This window comes from Kogia breviceps, chromosome 12 (genome assembly GCF_026419965.1).
Source record: "Kogia breviceps isolate mKogBre1 chromosome 12, mKogBre1 haplotype 1, whole genome shotgun sequence".
Lineage (NCBI taxonomy): Eukaryota > Metazoa > Chordata > Mammalia > Artiodactyla > Physeteridae > Kogia > Kogia breviceps.
In genome coordinates this window covers 41677422-41692868 of record NC_081321.1, presented here as the reverse complement: position 1 = coordinate 41692868, position 15447 = coordinate 41677422, and the positions used below count along the sequence as shown (strand labels likewise).

General features: G+C 53.3%; 1 protein-coding gene across 1 annotated transcript; it reads left to right on the top strand.

Moving 5' to 3' along the window:
* Window positions 1-7688: 7688 nt before the first annotated feature.
* Window positions 7689-15191, top strand: LOC131767236 (keratin, type II cytoskeletal 71-like; the record flags this gene model as incomplete). Its single annotated transcript, XM_059082449.1, is given in 9 exon segments — window positions 7689-8156; window positions 8789-9003; window positions 9454-9514; window positions 10286-10503; window positions 11173-11210; window positions 12014-12108; window positions 12110-12214; window positions 13799-13887; window positions 15134-15191. Coding segments are annotated over 9 exon segments (1347 nt in total), but the record flags the coding sequence as incomplete, so codon positions are not given.
* Between the last annotated feature and the right edge of the window lie 256 nt (window positions 15192-15447).

Sequence of the window (15447 nt, the reverse complement as noted above, 5' to 3'; positions counted from 1 at the left end):
GCTCTGGTATTATTTCACTTAATTGACACGGGAACGTATATGCTGAGGTAGGGGCCTTCCAGGTGGAATGCTTGACAAAATCTTGCCCAGAGCAGGCAGAGTCTCAGGAGCACCTTAGAAAGGTGTTTACTTTGGTAGGGATTATTGAATAGAAGAAGGTGATTCAGAAAAAGCAGAAGTCCTAGAGGGTCAGGTAACTATCTTTTTGACCCATCAATACCTAACATTAACAGAAAGCTGCAGAACAGAGCCAGTCTTTCCAAGGTGTATTCTCATGTCATCATGAGCAGAAGCTTCTTCCAGCGACTGAGCTCAAAATATCAGGTTCCCATTGCCTGGAGTGGGGAGCTAGTGCTGCAGATTGTTCTGGGAAGCTGGTACAGATGAGTTGCCCAAGGAAGTCACCACTAAACCACTGCTTAAGTCCTCGGCCTTCTTTTTCTGCTCTATACTCTAGAAACTTCTCTCAGCACTTTATGTCTGGCAACGATGAATTCTCCCAACAACCTGATAGGTATATTGTTATAAGGTGCAATTCTAATAATGCAGATCTCACTCGTGAAGATGTTGAGACTCAGAAGGGTAAAATAACCCACGCAACGTCACACAGTTAGTAAATGGCAGAGTTGGGAGTTGACCCTCAGTCCAATCCCAGAGTCCAGGCTTCCAGGAACAATGCCTTGTTACCTGTCAAAGTTCTCACCGTAGAGAAGAGTTGAGAATATGCAAAGGGATAATGGAAGTAATACAGTGCCTGGAATATAGCTTTCAGCCAATAGACGTTAGTTGTTATTATAATGATCACTATTAATGCATGTTCTTCGGGCCTTTTGTGTTTGCCAGCTGTGCACTGGTTCATGAGCAGTCGATCCACAGCAGGACTGTGCCCGGAGACCTGGCTCAGGTGGGTTAAATGCAGGGCCAGGGCGAACACTGGGTCTCTTCACTGACACACGGTCCCATTCAGTCACCAACTGCGAATTTGCGAGCAGGAAGAGTAACTCCTCGGTGCCAGTATTTTGTGCATACACTGCCCTCTGCCTTCAGCCCCGGGTACTGCACCTTCCAGCCCTGTGCCTCTGGAGGAAAGACTCTTCCCTAAAATGGAGAGGGTGTGGGATGATCTTGCACAGGCTCTGTGCCCACTGTGGAGCTGCCAGCTGGAGGAGATGCTGTTTTGCTCTCTGGCACGCCCAGGCTGGCCCAGCCTCCTTGTTGCCCAGGCCCTGGCTTCTGTCTCCCCTCCCTCTCCTTTCCCATCTCTCCTCTCACAGGATTCGGGGGTAGGAATTGGGGTAGTGCTGGCGTTGCCGCAGCCTGAACCTCTTTCAGGACCTTCAGACAGCTCTTCCTTGACAGGCACCTGAAAATCTTGGTGCTGGTCAGGAAGTCCTGGGAGTGAGAGCCCCCGTCCCTCAGCAATACTGTCCTCTAGCCTCACCTGCTCTGTAGGTAAACTCCTGCCCTGGCTGCAAGGGGGACCCTCTGAGATCTCAATACCACACCCCGCCCCCGCCCCCGCCCCAGTGCAGTAGATGATCTGGGGATGGAGGCACTGGTGAGACACAGCCAAGGAGCTACAGAGGAAGGGAGGGATCAGAGCTGAACACAGACAGCCTGGGAAGGCTTCCTGCAGGAGGTGAAGGGGACATGACTTATTGGAGACCGGGAGTGTCTTAAGACGTTTTAGGTCTCATCTGGCAGCTGCTCTGAGATTTGAGCTGCCCTTTGCCAGCTGCCTCTATTTCCCTCCCTGGGCCTCCACCACTCTTGCCATCTCAGGACGACCGCCACTTGTAGGACCAACCCTCTGCTTATGGAACCATCCCTCAGCCCTTAGACTCACATTCGGCAAGTGCTGCACAGACCAGAGAGACGCTGAGGGTCTCTCCTCTCCTGCAGACCAATTTCCACCGCCCTGGCCCTCCCTGCCTGCTTGGTGCACTTCCACACCACACCCCCTTGTATATTTGGTCCCTCTTCGAGGCTCATCACCTGAATCCCTCCTTCTTAATTTCCAATCCATCCATCCCCAGGAGGGCTCTAAGGGAGACCAGATCCTTCCGGCTGGAACTCCAGATGCAGCACCAAGTTCTAGATTAAAGCTGCTCCCACTCAGCGGACCTGAAAGAACCATAGCTTGGTGGCCCCAGGCTGGGGCAGTCAGCCAGTCAAGAGTTTGTTTCTTTTGCCACTTATCATTGCGACTTGGACAACTCAGTCTCCCGGCTCCTCTGTTTCCTCACATGTAAAATGGGAAAAATAATAAGAGTATTGACTTTGTAGGATTGGTATGAGGATGAAATGAATTAAAATGTACTCAGCAGGCTCTCAACCAATGATCACTCCTTGTCTACACCCAAGGCATGTCCGTCAGGATCACTTCCAGCTGGACTCCAATCCCAGGCCGGCAGCTCTTTCCCCGTTCTCCTCTGCCCTGCTGGCCCACATCCATTTCCAGAAGGTTCTGTCCCATGGCTGCTGGTCCCTCTCGGCCCTTTCCTTGGCTCTCTGTTATCCCCACCCTCGCTCCACACTGCCCCTCTTTTCCCTTTCCCTTAACTGGGAGCCAGTGTGCCCTGGCCCTCTGTGTTCCCTGGCTCATATTGCAGACCACTTGCATCCTGGCAGCCGTCGCTCTCCTTCACTCCCTGACTTGCAGGCTCTTTTCACAACCAGCTTCCTGAACCCACGACTGCGTGTCACACCTTGTAGCCCAGACATGACGTCCCACTTGCTTCGGTGGGGGTGGCCCACGACACTGGGGAGATGGGGGCTTGATCTCGAGGACTCCTTCTCTACAAAGGGGAGTGGACAGAGCTCTCTGAAGGGGCTCGGCTGTGGTCTCAGCTCCGGATGGAGGAGCTCACAGGCTGACCCCAGCCACAGGTGCCAGCGTTGAGTGTCACCTCAGCCCCACCTGCCTGAGCCCCTAAGTCCGTGGCAGGCTTGCATCCTGGAGGGTGGAGCTTAGGTCCCTCAGCCCAGCAGTGAAGAGGTTCCCTGTAGCCAGCAGGTAACTCACTCATTCCTTCCACCCAGGCTGGGGCTGGATGGAAAAGCCTGTCATGCCTCCACTGGGGGCGCAGGCCAAGCCCCTGTCTCCAGCCTCCGGGCTCATCCTCCTCCCTCTCTACCCTTTGGCTCCTCCCCTTAGGACCAACCCCTTTCTCCCCACTGCCCAGGGAGCTAGAAAAGCTCCCTTTTCCTAAAACACCCGCTTCTTATTTCTATTTTTTTTTTTTTTTTTTTCGGTATGCGGGCCTCTCACTGTTGTGGCCTCTCCCGTTGCGGAGCACAGGCTCCGGACGCGCAGGCCCAGCGGCCATGGCTCACGGGCCCAGCCGCTCCGCGGCATGTGGAATCCTCCCGGACCAGGGCACGAACCCGTGTCCCCTGCATCGGCAGGCGGATTCTCAACCACTGCGCCACCAGGGAAGCCCCCGCTTCTTATTTCTTATACTTCTTTCTGGACATCCTACTTTTAGATTTTTTCCCTCCCGGTTCCTACTTTGCCTGTGGTCACCCAGGTCCCTTGGTGCTACTGCCCTGCTGGGTGTTCCTCCCCTTATCCTGTCCCTCTCCTAACTCCCGTCCCTAGGACCACGCAGGCTCAGTTATAACACGGACACAGGGAAGGGGGGATGGCTATTCCCCTCACACCTGAGGCAGGTGCCCCCAGCCCACACCTCCGGCTTCTCCCTACTGGATGCGGTACGTGGGCTGTTCTGTCCTCTTTGAGGGCTTGTCATTAGGACGACTGCCTTAATTACAGCCTGCCTCACAAAGCCCACTTGTTTGCTTTGGAAATGGGCAAAGGAAGAGGCAGATCAAGCATCAGACTTCACAGCCACCATCAAAAGATGAAGGCATTGTCCCCGGCCTCCCTGTTCTCTTTCAAAAGAAGAGTCACGCAACAAAGGGGCTTGGGGGTTAGAAAATACGATTCAAACTTCTTCCAGAAGTGGCTGGGGTTAGGGGGGTGGTCTGAGGTGAGGAGACAGATGGAATAATAGAGGCATGGGGGCTGGTGGTATTTTGAAAAGAGCAAATGAAAGCCCATGTGTCCTTCCCAGAGCAAGATGGCTCTTGTCTCCACATACCTCTGTGCATTTGAGCTGAGGAAAGCTTTGGTGATGACTAGGCAGTGGGTGGGGTGGAGTTGTAAAGAGTCCAGAGCACTTTTCTTTCTAAAAAGAGGAGAAGAAGAGAACTAAAGCGTGCTTGATCTCCACTGCAGGGCTGGGGGTCTATCCAGCCATAAAAGCCTTAGGAGCCAGAGTAGGAGGAGAGAGAAAGAATCAAGAATGAGGAGTTTAGTAGTGAGGCATATCCACGAGGTGTTGAAGGCTAAGGATACTCAGGCTGTGTACATTGAAAACTAGTCTGCAGATCCCTAAGCCAGAGGGCAGCGGCGCTGGGCAGAGTTCCTAGTGGACGGAGCCCAGAGTGGGCAGAGGTGGGCGGCGGGGGTCCATCACTTTCTTTCAGGAGCTCAGAGAGGAAAAGACCCAGGGGACTGGAAGTCAGAGCACAGGCCTGGAGAAGTAGGCGACAGCACGGGGATGGGGGTGGGGGAAGCCAGGAGACCCTGATGACCCTCCCCCTGGGAGCAGGGAGGATTCTGGCCAGAGGCTCCCACTCACCTGTATAACACCAGCCTATCCTTGAGATTCAGGCAGGCACCAGGGCTGTCCTGAGGGCCGTGCGGGTTGTGTCCGGCACTAGGGCCTGGCGAGGGGGTGAGCGGGGGCTGAAATCCAGCTGTGCACTGCGGTGAAGGACTGCATCTGCACAGAAGAAGAGCTGGCATCAAGGCGCCTTAAGGTCCCTGCAGCCACTTGGCTAAACTGCTCTGGCATTTGTCTCCTGAGCTGGACCGCAGCAGAGGGAAGGAAGGAGTTGCTGGTGCTGAGGAGAGGATGTAGGTCAGGTCTGAGACTCAGAGATAGGGTTTGTGGAGAGATGGTAGAAAGTTCTATGAGACCAGCTGTGATAAGGAAGCTGCCGCCAGGTTTCAGGTCACTGAACATCCTCTGCTAAGTTTTAATAAACAGAGGCTTACTGCACAATGTCTTCTACCCTAATGGTCACCAAGAAGTGGGAATTTTGACCACGCTGACTGCCTGTCTGGGTTTTCACTCAATACAGTGCCTTATAACAGGACTTGAATAAATGAGAGTGGAATTGAATTTAAATTGATGCCAGCTATCTGTTTTCTTAATAATCTAGGGAATTCATGTTAACAAGTGTGTGTTGGGTGCAGGGGACGAAGGACCAGTAGGGACGGAGAGAGGCCAGTGAACTGCCTGAGTATGTATGTTTCACAGACTTGGACAGTTATAACTTCAGAGACCCCCATAAACTACTAGAGAATTTGGTACTCTCTACTCTGTGATATGGTGGGTGATGATAAAGTGATCAACTGTCCAGATTTTCCAGAATGGTCCAGGTTGTGGCATGGAAAGTCCCATGTCTTACTTGGAAAACCCCTCAGTCCCAGGCACCCTGGGGTAGTTGGCTACCCTATAAAATGGTCTTTAGCTGCTTCGGTCATCTTGCTTGGGGTGCTTGCCCTCGTCTTTTGTGCCCAGAGTTGCCCCTTTCCCTTTTTGCAATCGCAGAACTTTCTGCTTCAGTCTCTGAACATCCTCTCCCATCCACCGTGTCCCCAGACCTGTGTCTAGGGCCCAGATTGCAACTGTGAGCTCGACACAAGCTTTCAGTCCCATCTGCTGTTGGACTTGATACCCTGGGACGCAGGGAATTTCATGTCAGGAAGGTGAAGGGTGTTGGGAGGGGGCGTGGAGAGAGAGGAAGAGAAACAGAACACTCTTGCTTGAGCTAGCTAACTTTGGACGAGAATGGAAAAACAGGCTCCTTTCAAACTGGTTCAGACAGGCTGAGAGAATTCGGTTTCTGCACTGAGCTCATTTTCAAAGGGAAAGCAGAGAACTCAGTTTTGTGTCCTTTCCATTCTAAGGTGCTGTGGTTTGCCCCCAAGTCTTATTACCCTTCAAGCTTCCTTCAAGAATCCTTCAAGGTTCTTTTTCTTTCATTAATTACCTTCTACAGAATGCTGACTTCCTTGACTGTGTCCAGGAATAGTCAAAAGGCCAATGGACTAGAGAAAAAAGACCTTTGGTATCCATTCTCAAACCAAGCAGCCATGACTTCAATAAGGTCCATTTGGGATTATTCGTGGCACTGCTTTCTATTCCCCTCCAATGTGGTGTGCTCTGCAGAGCAGGACTCTTACCCTCCAGGAATAGCTTTAACCAAGATGGTGGGAGATTATGGTGCACACGGGCTCAGCTCCCTCAAGGCTCCCTGGGCTACCAGTCTCCCCCACAGGTCTCCTCTGCAACCCAGAGCCTGTTGGTCAATTGGAAGCACAGGCTCTGTGAAGTTTCTTCCCCTGAGGACCCTTACATGATTCCACACTGTCTTCAGGGAGAAGGGAAGTGTCTTGGCCTGCTCGGTCATCTTTCTCCCATCAACCTCTGCTTCCCAAGTCAAACCTTCCCCTGCAGCCCTCCTGGGGTACTCACTGCCTCTGGGATATCCTGTGCATCTGCCCAGTCTGGCCTACCTTCCCATTCCCAACCCCCGCCCCAGAAAGCCCAATGTATTTTATTCTGATTTTTTTTTAAAAAAGCAGAATTTCAATAATGGCTTCCCTGAGTCAGTCATTTAAACATATGGAATTAAACTATAGCAATCACAACAGCAAAAGAACTTTCACGTGCTTGTATTTTGTCTCCTGTTCAATCTCTTGGAAAGAAGGAGAGGGTCTTAGATGTTTCTCGTTCAATGTCTAACATAGAGCAATTCACATAGCAGCACTCAATTTTCTACTTATTGAATGAACCAATCTCTTCAAACCTTGGAACACTCTTTAATCCGGTGAACTCAAAGACTGGGGTGTGGAGTGTGATGACTAATTAGAGAGTAGCCAGCACGGTGGAGATTGGGACTGTCAGAGATCCTACCGCGTAGCAAAGGCAATTCCCTGCAATTAAATCGCCTGAGAGGGTAGCTGTGTTTGGCCACGCTCACAACGCTGTTACAGCGAAATTCCCCTCTGCCTCTTCCTTTTTCTTCTATGTTATGACCACCACCACCAGGGCCATCACCATCCTCACCATCAATTGACTCTCAACTGCCCAGCCCCCAGCGCAGGGCCAGACCTACACCCCAGCTCCTCAATAAGACCGGGTAATAGGGAGATGAGTTCTCTGGGGAGGAAGCCTGGGGTTTTCCGATGGGCCCTCTCTGGACAAACGTGCGCATTTCCTGTGCTCTTTACTGATAGATAAGCAAGAAAGAGGCAGCCCTGGGAAAATAAAGCTAGAAGATCCCTGAAGGGGATTACTCTCCAGGTCCCTAATTATGAGCACAGATAAATGCCCGATTAGACCACTCGAGTCTGCAAGGGCAGCATATTCCACTCGCTGTCAGAACTGCTTTGCTGCTGCGAAGGGCTTGGAGATGTCTGTTCCCCAAATTGTCCACAGCCCCAGGCCCTTCAGCAGGAGGAAAGGAGATAGAGGAGAGACGCCCTTTTCTGGTGTCCAGGGATGGACAGGATGAAAGGAAGCCGTGCTCCGGGTGCCCCCATCAAGTGTTCTCTCTCTGTTGGTGACTGCATTTCTCCAGCTCTGCCAAATCCATCTTTGCCACCATGAACCGGCAAACTGAACATCAAGTCTGGTGGTGACAAGGGTGGCTTCAGTGGGCACTCGGCAGTGGGGCTGAGGAAGGCTGTGGGCAGTGCAGCTTCTTACCGTGCAGCTGGCAAAGGAGCTGGGGCTGGCTTTGGCAGCTGAAGCCTCTACATTCTCGGAGGGAATAGGTGTATTTCCCTCAATGTGGCTGGGAACAGTGTTCGGACTGGAGGTTACAGATTTGGGCTTGGCTCTGGGTATGGAGGGGGCCGGGCCAGTGGTTTTGCCGGCAGCATGTTTGACTGTGTGGCCCTGGGGCCCCCGTGCCCATCCATGTGCCTACCTGGGGACATCCACCGGGTCACTGTCAACAAGAGCCTCCTGGCCCCTCTCATTGTGGAGCTGGACTCTGAGATCCAGAAGGTGCGGGCCCAGGAGTGGGAGAAGATCAAGGCGCTGAACAACAAGTTTGCCTCCTTGATCGACAAGGTGGGTCTCCCAGGAGGATAAGACAGTCCAGTGAGAAGTGAGTGATTCCATGCTGCCTGGGAGTGCACGGGGCATTGTGGATAGAAAGGTTGCTGCTGGACCTCAGGAAGGGCGGTGTGATCATAGCAGAGAGAAGAACAGACTTGTGAGCTAGGTGGCACGAAGGAATAAATGACTGTGCTGCTTTCTTTGGGGATTTTACAGAGAAGGGTGGGAAATTGGGTAAAGGGTAGCCCTACCTTGAGAAAGAAGTGATGGACATCTGGAGAACAGCTGCATGCATCTCCGGCTCTTTAAGGCAGATGAATGGCTGATAGAATCAGCACTAATCAGAGGGAAAGGCTCATGGTACAGAACAAACACTTAGCTGAGACAGAGGAAGAGCATATCCTGCGAGCTGGGTCAGGCAACAGAAGAGCCCCGTGGAATCTCCTTCTTCAGTGGGTTTTCAGTGATTGGTTTTATTCAAAAGGCTATGGAAGGAGCACTTGTAAAAGGTCTTGTCTGCATGGAATTCCATGAGTGGAGAGTCAGGACCGGAGCCAAATGACTTTAGGAAAATCTATATAACCAGGGAGGGAGGCGGTCAATGGAGTTATCCATGGGACACGGTAGCATCCGTGTGACTCCAGGTGTGGTTCCTGGAGCAGCAGAACCAGGTGCTGGGGACCAAGTGGGAGCTGCTGCAGCAGCTGGACCTGAACAACTCTAAGAACAACCTGGAGGCCACCCTCGAGGGCTGCACCAGCCACCTGCGCAAGCAGCTGGAGACGCTGTCCGGGGACCGGGTGAGGCTGGACTCGGACCTGAGAAGCGTGCGGGATGTAGTGGAGGACCACAAGAAGGTGTGGTGAGCTGGGAGGGGATCCCCTGTAGCTACGTGACTGTCCCTGTCCCTTTTGAGCTCATCAAGCAGGAGTGGGCAGCTACCCCAGCTTAACATTTTGGGAGGTGGAGGGAGGCAGTGTTCCTTGTCATACCAAGCAGAGTCACCCCCAAGAAAATGGAAACTTGCTCCCTGCTCCTCCAGCCTGGCACTTAGGACAGATGTGAGATTTCCTACAGGACATTCAAGCCACACGCTCCTTCCTCATTTTTGAAGCTGGATTTTCAATAATCTCCTTCCAAAATTGATGACCACATCTCCTCCTCCAGGAAGCCTTCCTTGCCTGGCTGGCCCTACTGGCCCTGGACTCTGCAGCCCCTCAGCATCTGTGCCCTCGCTCAGGGTCTTCCCTGGGCAAACGAGGCTTCTCAATGAGACATATTAGCCGACAGAGCACTGGCATTCCTGCAGGTACGAGGAAGAAATCAACAGGCGGATAGCGGCAGAGAATGAGTTTGTGCTGCTCAAAAAGGTGAGGGGTAGGCAAGTCTTGGATCTGGGGCTGGCCTGGGACCTGGAGGAGCTGAGCCTGCCAGCGTGCTCTGCTTTCAAAGAAAGTGAACTGATTCAGAAATAGCGAGGGGAAGGCAGGGGAAAACCACGATGCAAGAGTATCCAGAGAAGGGAATAAAGGAGCAGAGAGGATGATGGCATTCTTGAGTGTTTCATGGGGTCGCTGCACAGGGTGTTGTGAGGACCGGATGAGTCAAGTTATATAAAAGCCATGTGTAGGGCTGAGCACGGTGCCGGGAGTACGGTAAGCACTTGGGAAATAATTGTTTGTCCTGGGGTATCTCCTTCCCCATGCCCTCGTCTGTGACCCCATGCACCTGAGCAGCCACTGTTGCTGTACCTGCAATACCATATTCCAGTGAGCTGTCCTCCTAGACTTTAAACAACTCAAGAGCAGAAGACTGGGCTTACTCTTACTCATTTTGTGTCCTCAGAGCGGGGGTGGCCACATAAATGACTTTGCAAGGTACTGAGTGGCACTGAATTAGCCATCAACTCAGCGGGGCAGGGTGCACTATTTTTCGTCACCACCAATGTCTAAACAGAGTGGAGATAAAGCTAAGAAGGGACTTGCCGACCCCAGAAGGGGCTCCAACTAGAAGAGGAACAGGGAGTCTGAAGGGTGGAGGTGGGCATCTCTGCTCCAGAATCTCAAAGAATGAGTGGGACTTGGATGTGGGCGATTCCAGTGAGCCCTTCCCATTTCCAACCTCTGTTATTCCCCATTTAGGCTTCCAACCTGGAGACGGCCATCGTCGATGCTGAGCAGCGTGGGGACGAAGCCCTGAAGGATGCCTGGGCCAAGCTGGATGAGCTGGAGGCCGCCCTGCACCAGTCCCAGCAGGAGCTGGCCAGGATGATGCGTGAGTACCAGGGACTCATGAGCCTGAAGTTAGCCCTGGACATGGAGATCGCCACCTGCCGCAAGCTGCTGGGGAGCGAGGAGTGCCAGGAGGGAGCGATGCTCTGGCAGGAAGGCCACGGGGGTTTGGGAAGGACCGAAGGAGAAAGCCTAACACGTCTTAATCCAGAAGAGATGAGTTCTTGGGGAATGAAGGGGTGGTGATGCTAGGAATAATAACAGAATTAATAATACTACCCAGACACGAGTGCTTACTTCATACCAGGCACTGCATTACATGGATTGGTTCATTCAGTCCTCACCACTTTCCTGCCTGTACCTGGGTACACTATCCCCACCACCCCCCCTCAAAAAACATTACTGTGTTAGGCCTTCTTGTTCTCTCTTCCTTAATTGTCCAGGTACAAGATGAGCTTCTGAGTGCTGTCCCAGGGCAGCCGCTCCAGCATCACCAATGCTCTTGGGAGAAGGAAAGCCTCAATGCCTGGGAGGCTGACCCTTGGGAGGTGTGCATGCTGTCCCCACAAGCACACCTCTTGAGAACTACTGTTTGATGGAGTTTTGCCTGGTTACCCCAAAGATTCAGGGGTGGCCCCCATAGCTTCTGGAGCTCTGCTTGTGCCAAAGGAGCCTTGGTATTGCCATAGGTGCCTACTGAGTTCAGAAACCCACGTTAGGCCGGTGGGGGCACTAGCTTTGAGGTTAATAGATTGTGGGTTGAATGACTGCTTGTTCTTATTTTATTTCTCCCCTAACAGGATGTCAGGAGAATTTCCCTCCCCTGTCAGCATCTGTAAGTACTTGCGTTCTTAGACCTAAAGTTGTAGAATGTGTGGACTTGAAAGGGCCTTAGTTATACCCTGTGTGTGGAGATGAGGAATCTAAGGACCAGAGAGGGGAAAACTTTGCCTGAGAACACACAGCCAGATGGCAGGGCATGTCCAGCAATCAGACCTCCTGACTCCCAGCCCAGCACTCCTTCCTTCTTATCATTCTGTCTCCCTGTTCTGAGGGCAGCTAGGAAGGCTATCACCATGGTGATGGGGAACCAAAGGACGCGGTGCAAGAAGATGAGTATGGGTGTGTGTGAGGCCTGGGGAGCCAGGTTGCAAGTTATGATGAGACCTGGGCTGGGGAATTAGTAAATGGGGGACCTCGGAGTTCAAGCTGAAAGTGTTAGATCTCTGGATTTCTCATCAGGGCTAAGAGTTAAATCATAGCTTCCAAAAGATGTCATCTGGAGGACAGATGGTAGGAGGGAGAGGTTGGAAGCTGGGAAGTTTAGAAAAAAGACTAATAGAGGAGGCAGGGTGTTCAGAATGACAGGTGGGTCCATTGGTACCTGGACCAAAGAGGTGGACCTCTGAGAGTTAAGAATCAGCTAGATTGGATATAAGCTGGGCAAGCCAAGGGCAACGTATGGAGGAAGCTGTCTCTGAGATATTTTCCCCAGTGGAGACAGGGTTGGCTGTGACTGGGTCCCCCACCCAACCCATTGCTCCAATAAGAGCCCCATCTGTCCTGGGGAAAGGTGGCCTCCTCCGGCCCCACCCCCAACTGTGCTTGTGGGGTGTAGACCCTGCTCTCCCCCTGCAGCCGTCATTAGCAGCACCAGCGGCAGCAGTGGTGATGGCTTCTGGCCCAAGTCGGTCAGCGGAGGCTATGTGGTCAACGGCAGCAGCTGCATCCCTGGGAGCATGCGACATCCGCGGTAGGGAGGGCCAGACCCAGAGCAGCACCACCGACGACAAGGATGCCCTGGGGAAGGGCTCCAGCCCGAGTGCCCCCTCCAAGAAAGTCAGTCCGTAGAGAGGGCTGCTCTCCTGCCACCTCTTCGTCCCAGCTCTGGCTCCCACGTGCGCTCCCCCTAGCCTGCTCTCAACCCCACTCCCACCCTGCTTGCCCTGCTTTTGTACCTCCAGTGCTGGCCTTGGCCACCCACCTGTGTCATCCCGAACCTGGACAGGTGTGCACGACTAAGCCTGGTGAAATTCCTCCCCGCACACGCTTGGGGTTCGCCTCCTTGGCTGTGGTCCCCAAGCCATGCCACCAGCTCCCAGTCTTCCATCCTCTGCACAGCCTCTGGCTCAGTCGCTAGTTACTCTCCCTGGCCCTGTGGGTCTCAGGCTGAGGCCCCCCCCTCTCACACTGGGGCCTTTGTCCCAGCTCCTACTAACTGCCTACGGTAGGAGCGGCTCTGTGTTCAGGAAAAGGAGGGCTGAAAGACAAACGACCCAGCGAGGCCATCCCCACCCCTCCCTGGCTGGCTCACGACTCATTCTGAGTGGACCAAGTACAACTCAGGGTCTCTTTCTTCATTCTCCTGCACCCACAAGCAGGGAAGAGGAGGCCTGTTCATTTCTCCTGTCTTCTTAAAGGCCCTCCCGCTGCACCCTCACTAAACAGCATGATCTGATGCCTTGGCCTCTTGAGTAGTTAAGGTGTGCACATGGACCTCAGTCCAGATGCACACGTGAGCAGACACCACACACCCACACGGACACACTGCACCACTGCACATCGCCTGTGCAGCCTGTATTTCCAGGTTAATCTCTGCACAGCAGAAAAAGAAGACATTCTCAGACCACACACGGCAGAGGGGCCGGAAGCAATTCTGGGGCTGCAGGGAGGTGAAGCGCAGAGAGGAGTTTGGGAAGAGGGCAGGAGGAGGTGTGGGGAGAAGAAAGGAAAGCACAGAGAGGGGGTGTGTGCAGCCTGGATTGTGGTTTTCAACAGAAGTGTTATCTGTGTCCACTGGCAGAAACGGTCCTGCTCCTGACAGGGGTCCTGGCCTCTTCCTGAGAACTGGATCTTTCCTAGAGGGAAGGTGGGGGCTTGGTGGACAGGTATCTGCCTTTGTCCAGCCTGTTCCTCACTCTCACCGTCCTGGGCTTCCGGGGGGGGGGCGTGTCTCCAAGGAAGGATGGAGCTGGTGGGAACCACACATGCTGGCCTCCCTGTTCGAAAATCTAAGATAGGGAACCAGAGTTCTGAGAACCAGAGCCTGGACTGAGGGGGAGTGAGATGGGGGTGGGGCAGATTGTGAAACTTAGTGACTATGCAGTTGGTATCTCTCCAGACACCTGTCCACCCTGGAACTACTGTTGGGGTGGCCAGTCCTGCCCTGTGGTGAGGAGGGCTGGAAGGAGGACAGATGGACAGATTCCCCAGTGACCAGCAGGAGCCAGCAAAACTCAGCCAGGAAGTCTTTGGGAGTCCAAAGGGCTTCCAGAGATGGAAGTGGAGGGATTGGAGGATGGGATGGATGGGCTGGGCTGACAGATTGAACTTGAGAGTAGTGGTTGGGGCTTAAGGCAAGGTCGCAGGGCCAGGCTTGAGCATACCCCCTCCAGGAGGCGACCATCAGCTGCTCTCAACCAGGAAGTCAACACCACCATTCAGCAGATGTGGGTAGAGGAGGGCAAGCAGATCAAGACTCAGAAGCAAGTTTTGCTTCCCCGGTTGACAAGGTGAGGCCAGTGTCTCTGTGTGTGTGTGTGTGTGTGTGTGTGTGTGTGTGTGTGCGCACGCGTGCGTGTTTCCAGAACTGGCTTGAGACCCTGCCACTTCCTCAGCAAAGGATCCATACACACCTGCTGCCCCGCCACCCTGTTCCCTTTAGAGCAGTAAGGACTGAGGTGGGGTAGCAGAAAGAACTTCCCAGTTGAGAGGCTTAGAAGAAATACTAGATTCACAAATGTGGGGATGGAGGCTGCTTCTCTAGATGCTGCCGTTTTATCACCCAGATTGGGGACGGTGGTTGTGGTGGAGTGAAGAACTCTCCCACATTCCTTTCTGCCTCAGGGCTCCCAGGGGTCTCCTGGGTGGGAAGGTGGTTCTGGGTTCTGGGTCTGTTTTTTAGAACAGCAGATCAAGGTGCTGGAGACTGAGTGGAGCTTCCTGCAGGAGACGGTCAAGAGCCCCACACTGAGGCCCGCGGTCAGGACCTGAGTTAGCTTGGTGTGTCTGAGGGTGAGAGGGCTGGGCTGGATGTGCATTACAGACCAGACAGGACTTGGTGGACAGTTTGGGAAACAAGAGAGGGCTCTGGGGAAGGGAATAAGGACAATGACCAGCAAGCAGGGTAGCCACAATGTTACATGAGTCTACGTGGTCATTGGATTGTGGTTGCCAAGAGCAATATGGGCTGAAAAATAACCTGGGAACTTCTAAAAAATGCTGATGTCTGAGTCTCTATTCTAAACCAATTAAGTCAGGCTACTGGGATGGGGCCCAAGTTTCACTGCTATCTTTTGAAAGTTAGTGATGTGGTTCAAGGGAGTGGCCATAGCTGAGAACTATAGGCCTAGGGTGTGATCTTAACCATCCAGAAGGGAAGAAGGGCGTGATTGATTAGTAATGCCTGCCATGGCCGCAGGTGGAGTGAGTCACAGCACACGATGCCCTCTCTCATTGGTGCCCACCTGTGGCTTCACAGTTTACCAAGTACTTTCACACCCACTGTCTGAACAGCACTGAGAGTGAGGGAATGCTTCTGTTGTCATATTACAGAAAAAAAAAATTGAGGTTCAGATCCCCTGTCTATGAACAACCACCGTGGGCTGGAGAAGACCCCGAAGGTACCCTGTCCCTTGCCTGCCTAATTTTAGAGGGCTGAGGGGAGAGTGGGGGCAGGGCTTCGGCTCCAGTGCATGAGTCTGGACAGGAGTTTGTCCTTGGCAGTCCCGCCATGTGACTGCTCCTCCCTCCTGGCAGGTTCCAGGAAGAGATCAACCTCAGGGTCAATGTGGAAGAGGGCTCGGTGCTGCCCTAACTCCTCCCACGGTCCTGATGTGGTGGCCCTTCTGTGCTACATAGCAGGAAGCTCTCTATTTATTTCACCAGTGAACTGAGACACAGGGAGCGGCAGGGGCCTCGTCTAAGGTGACCTAGGTCGTCAGGGGCAGAGCCAGGCTCAGACCCCAAAGCCCGGTGCTCTTTCCAACACATCCATGGCAGGATGGCATTTATCTCCAACATGGGTGAGGGGGACGTGCCCTGGAGGTTGGCGGGTTAGGGACCTGGGTAGC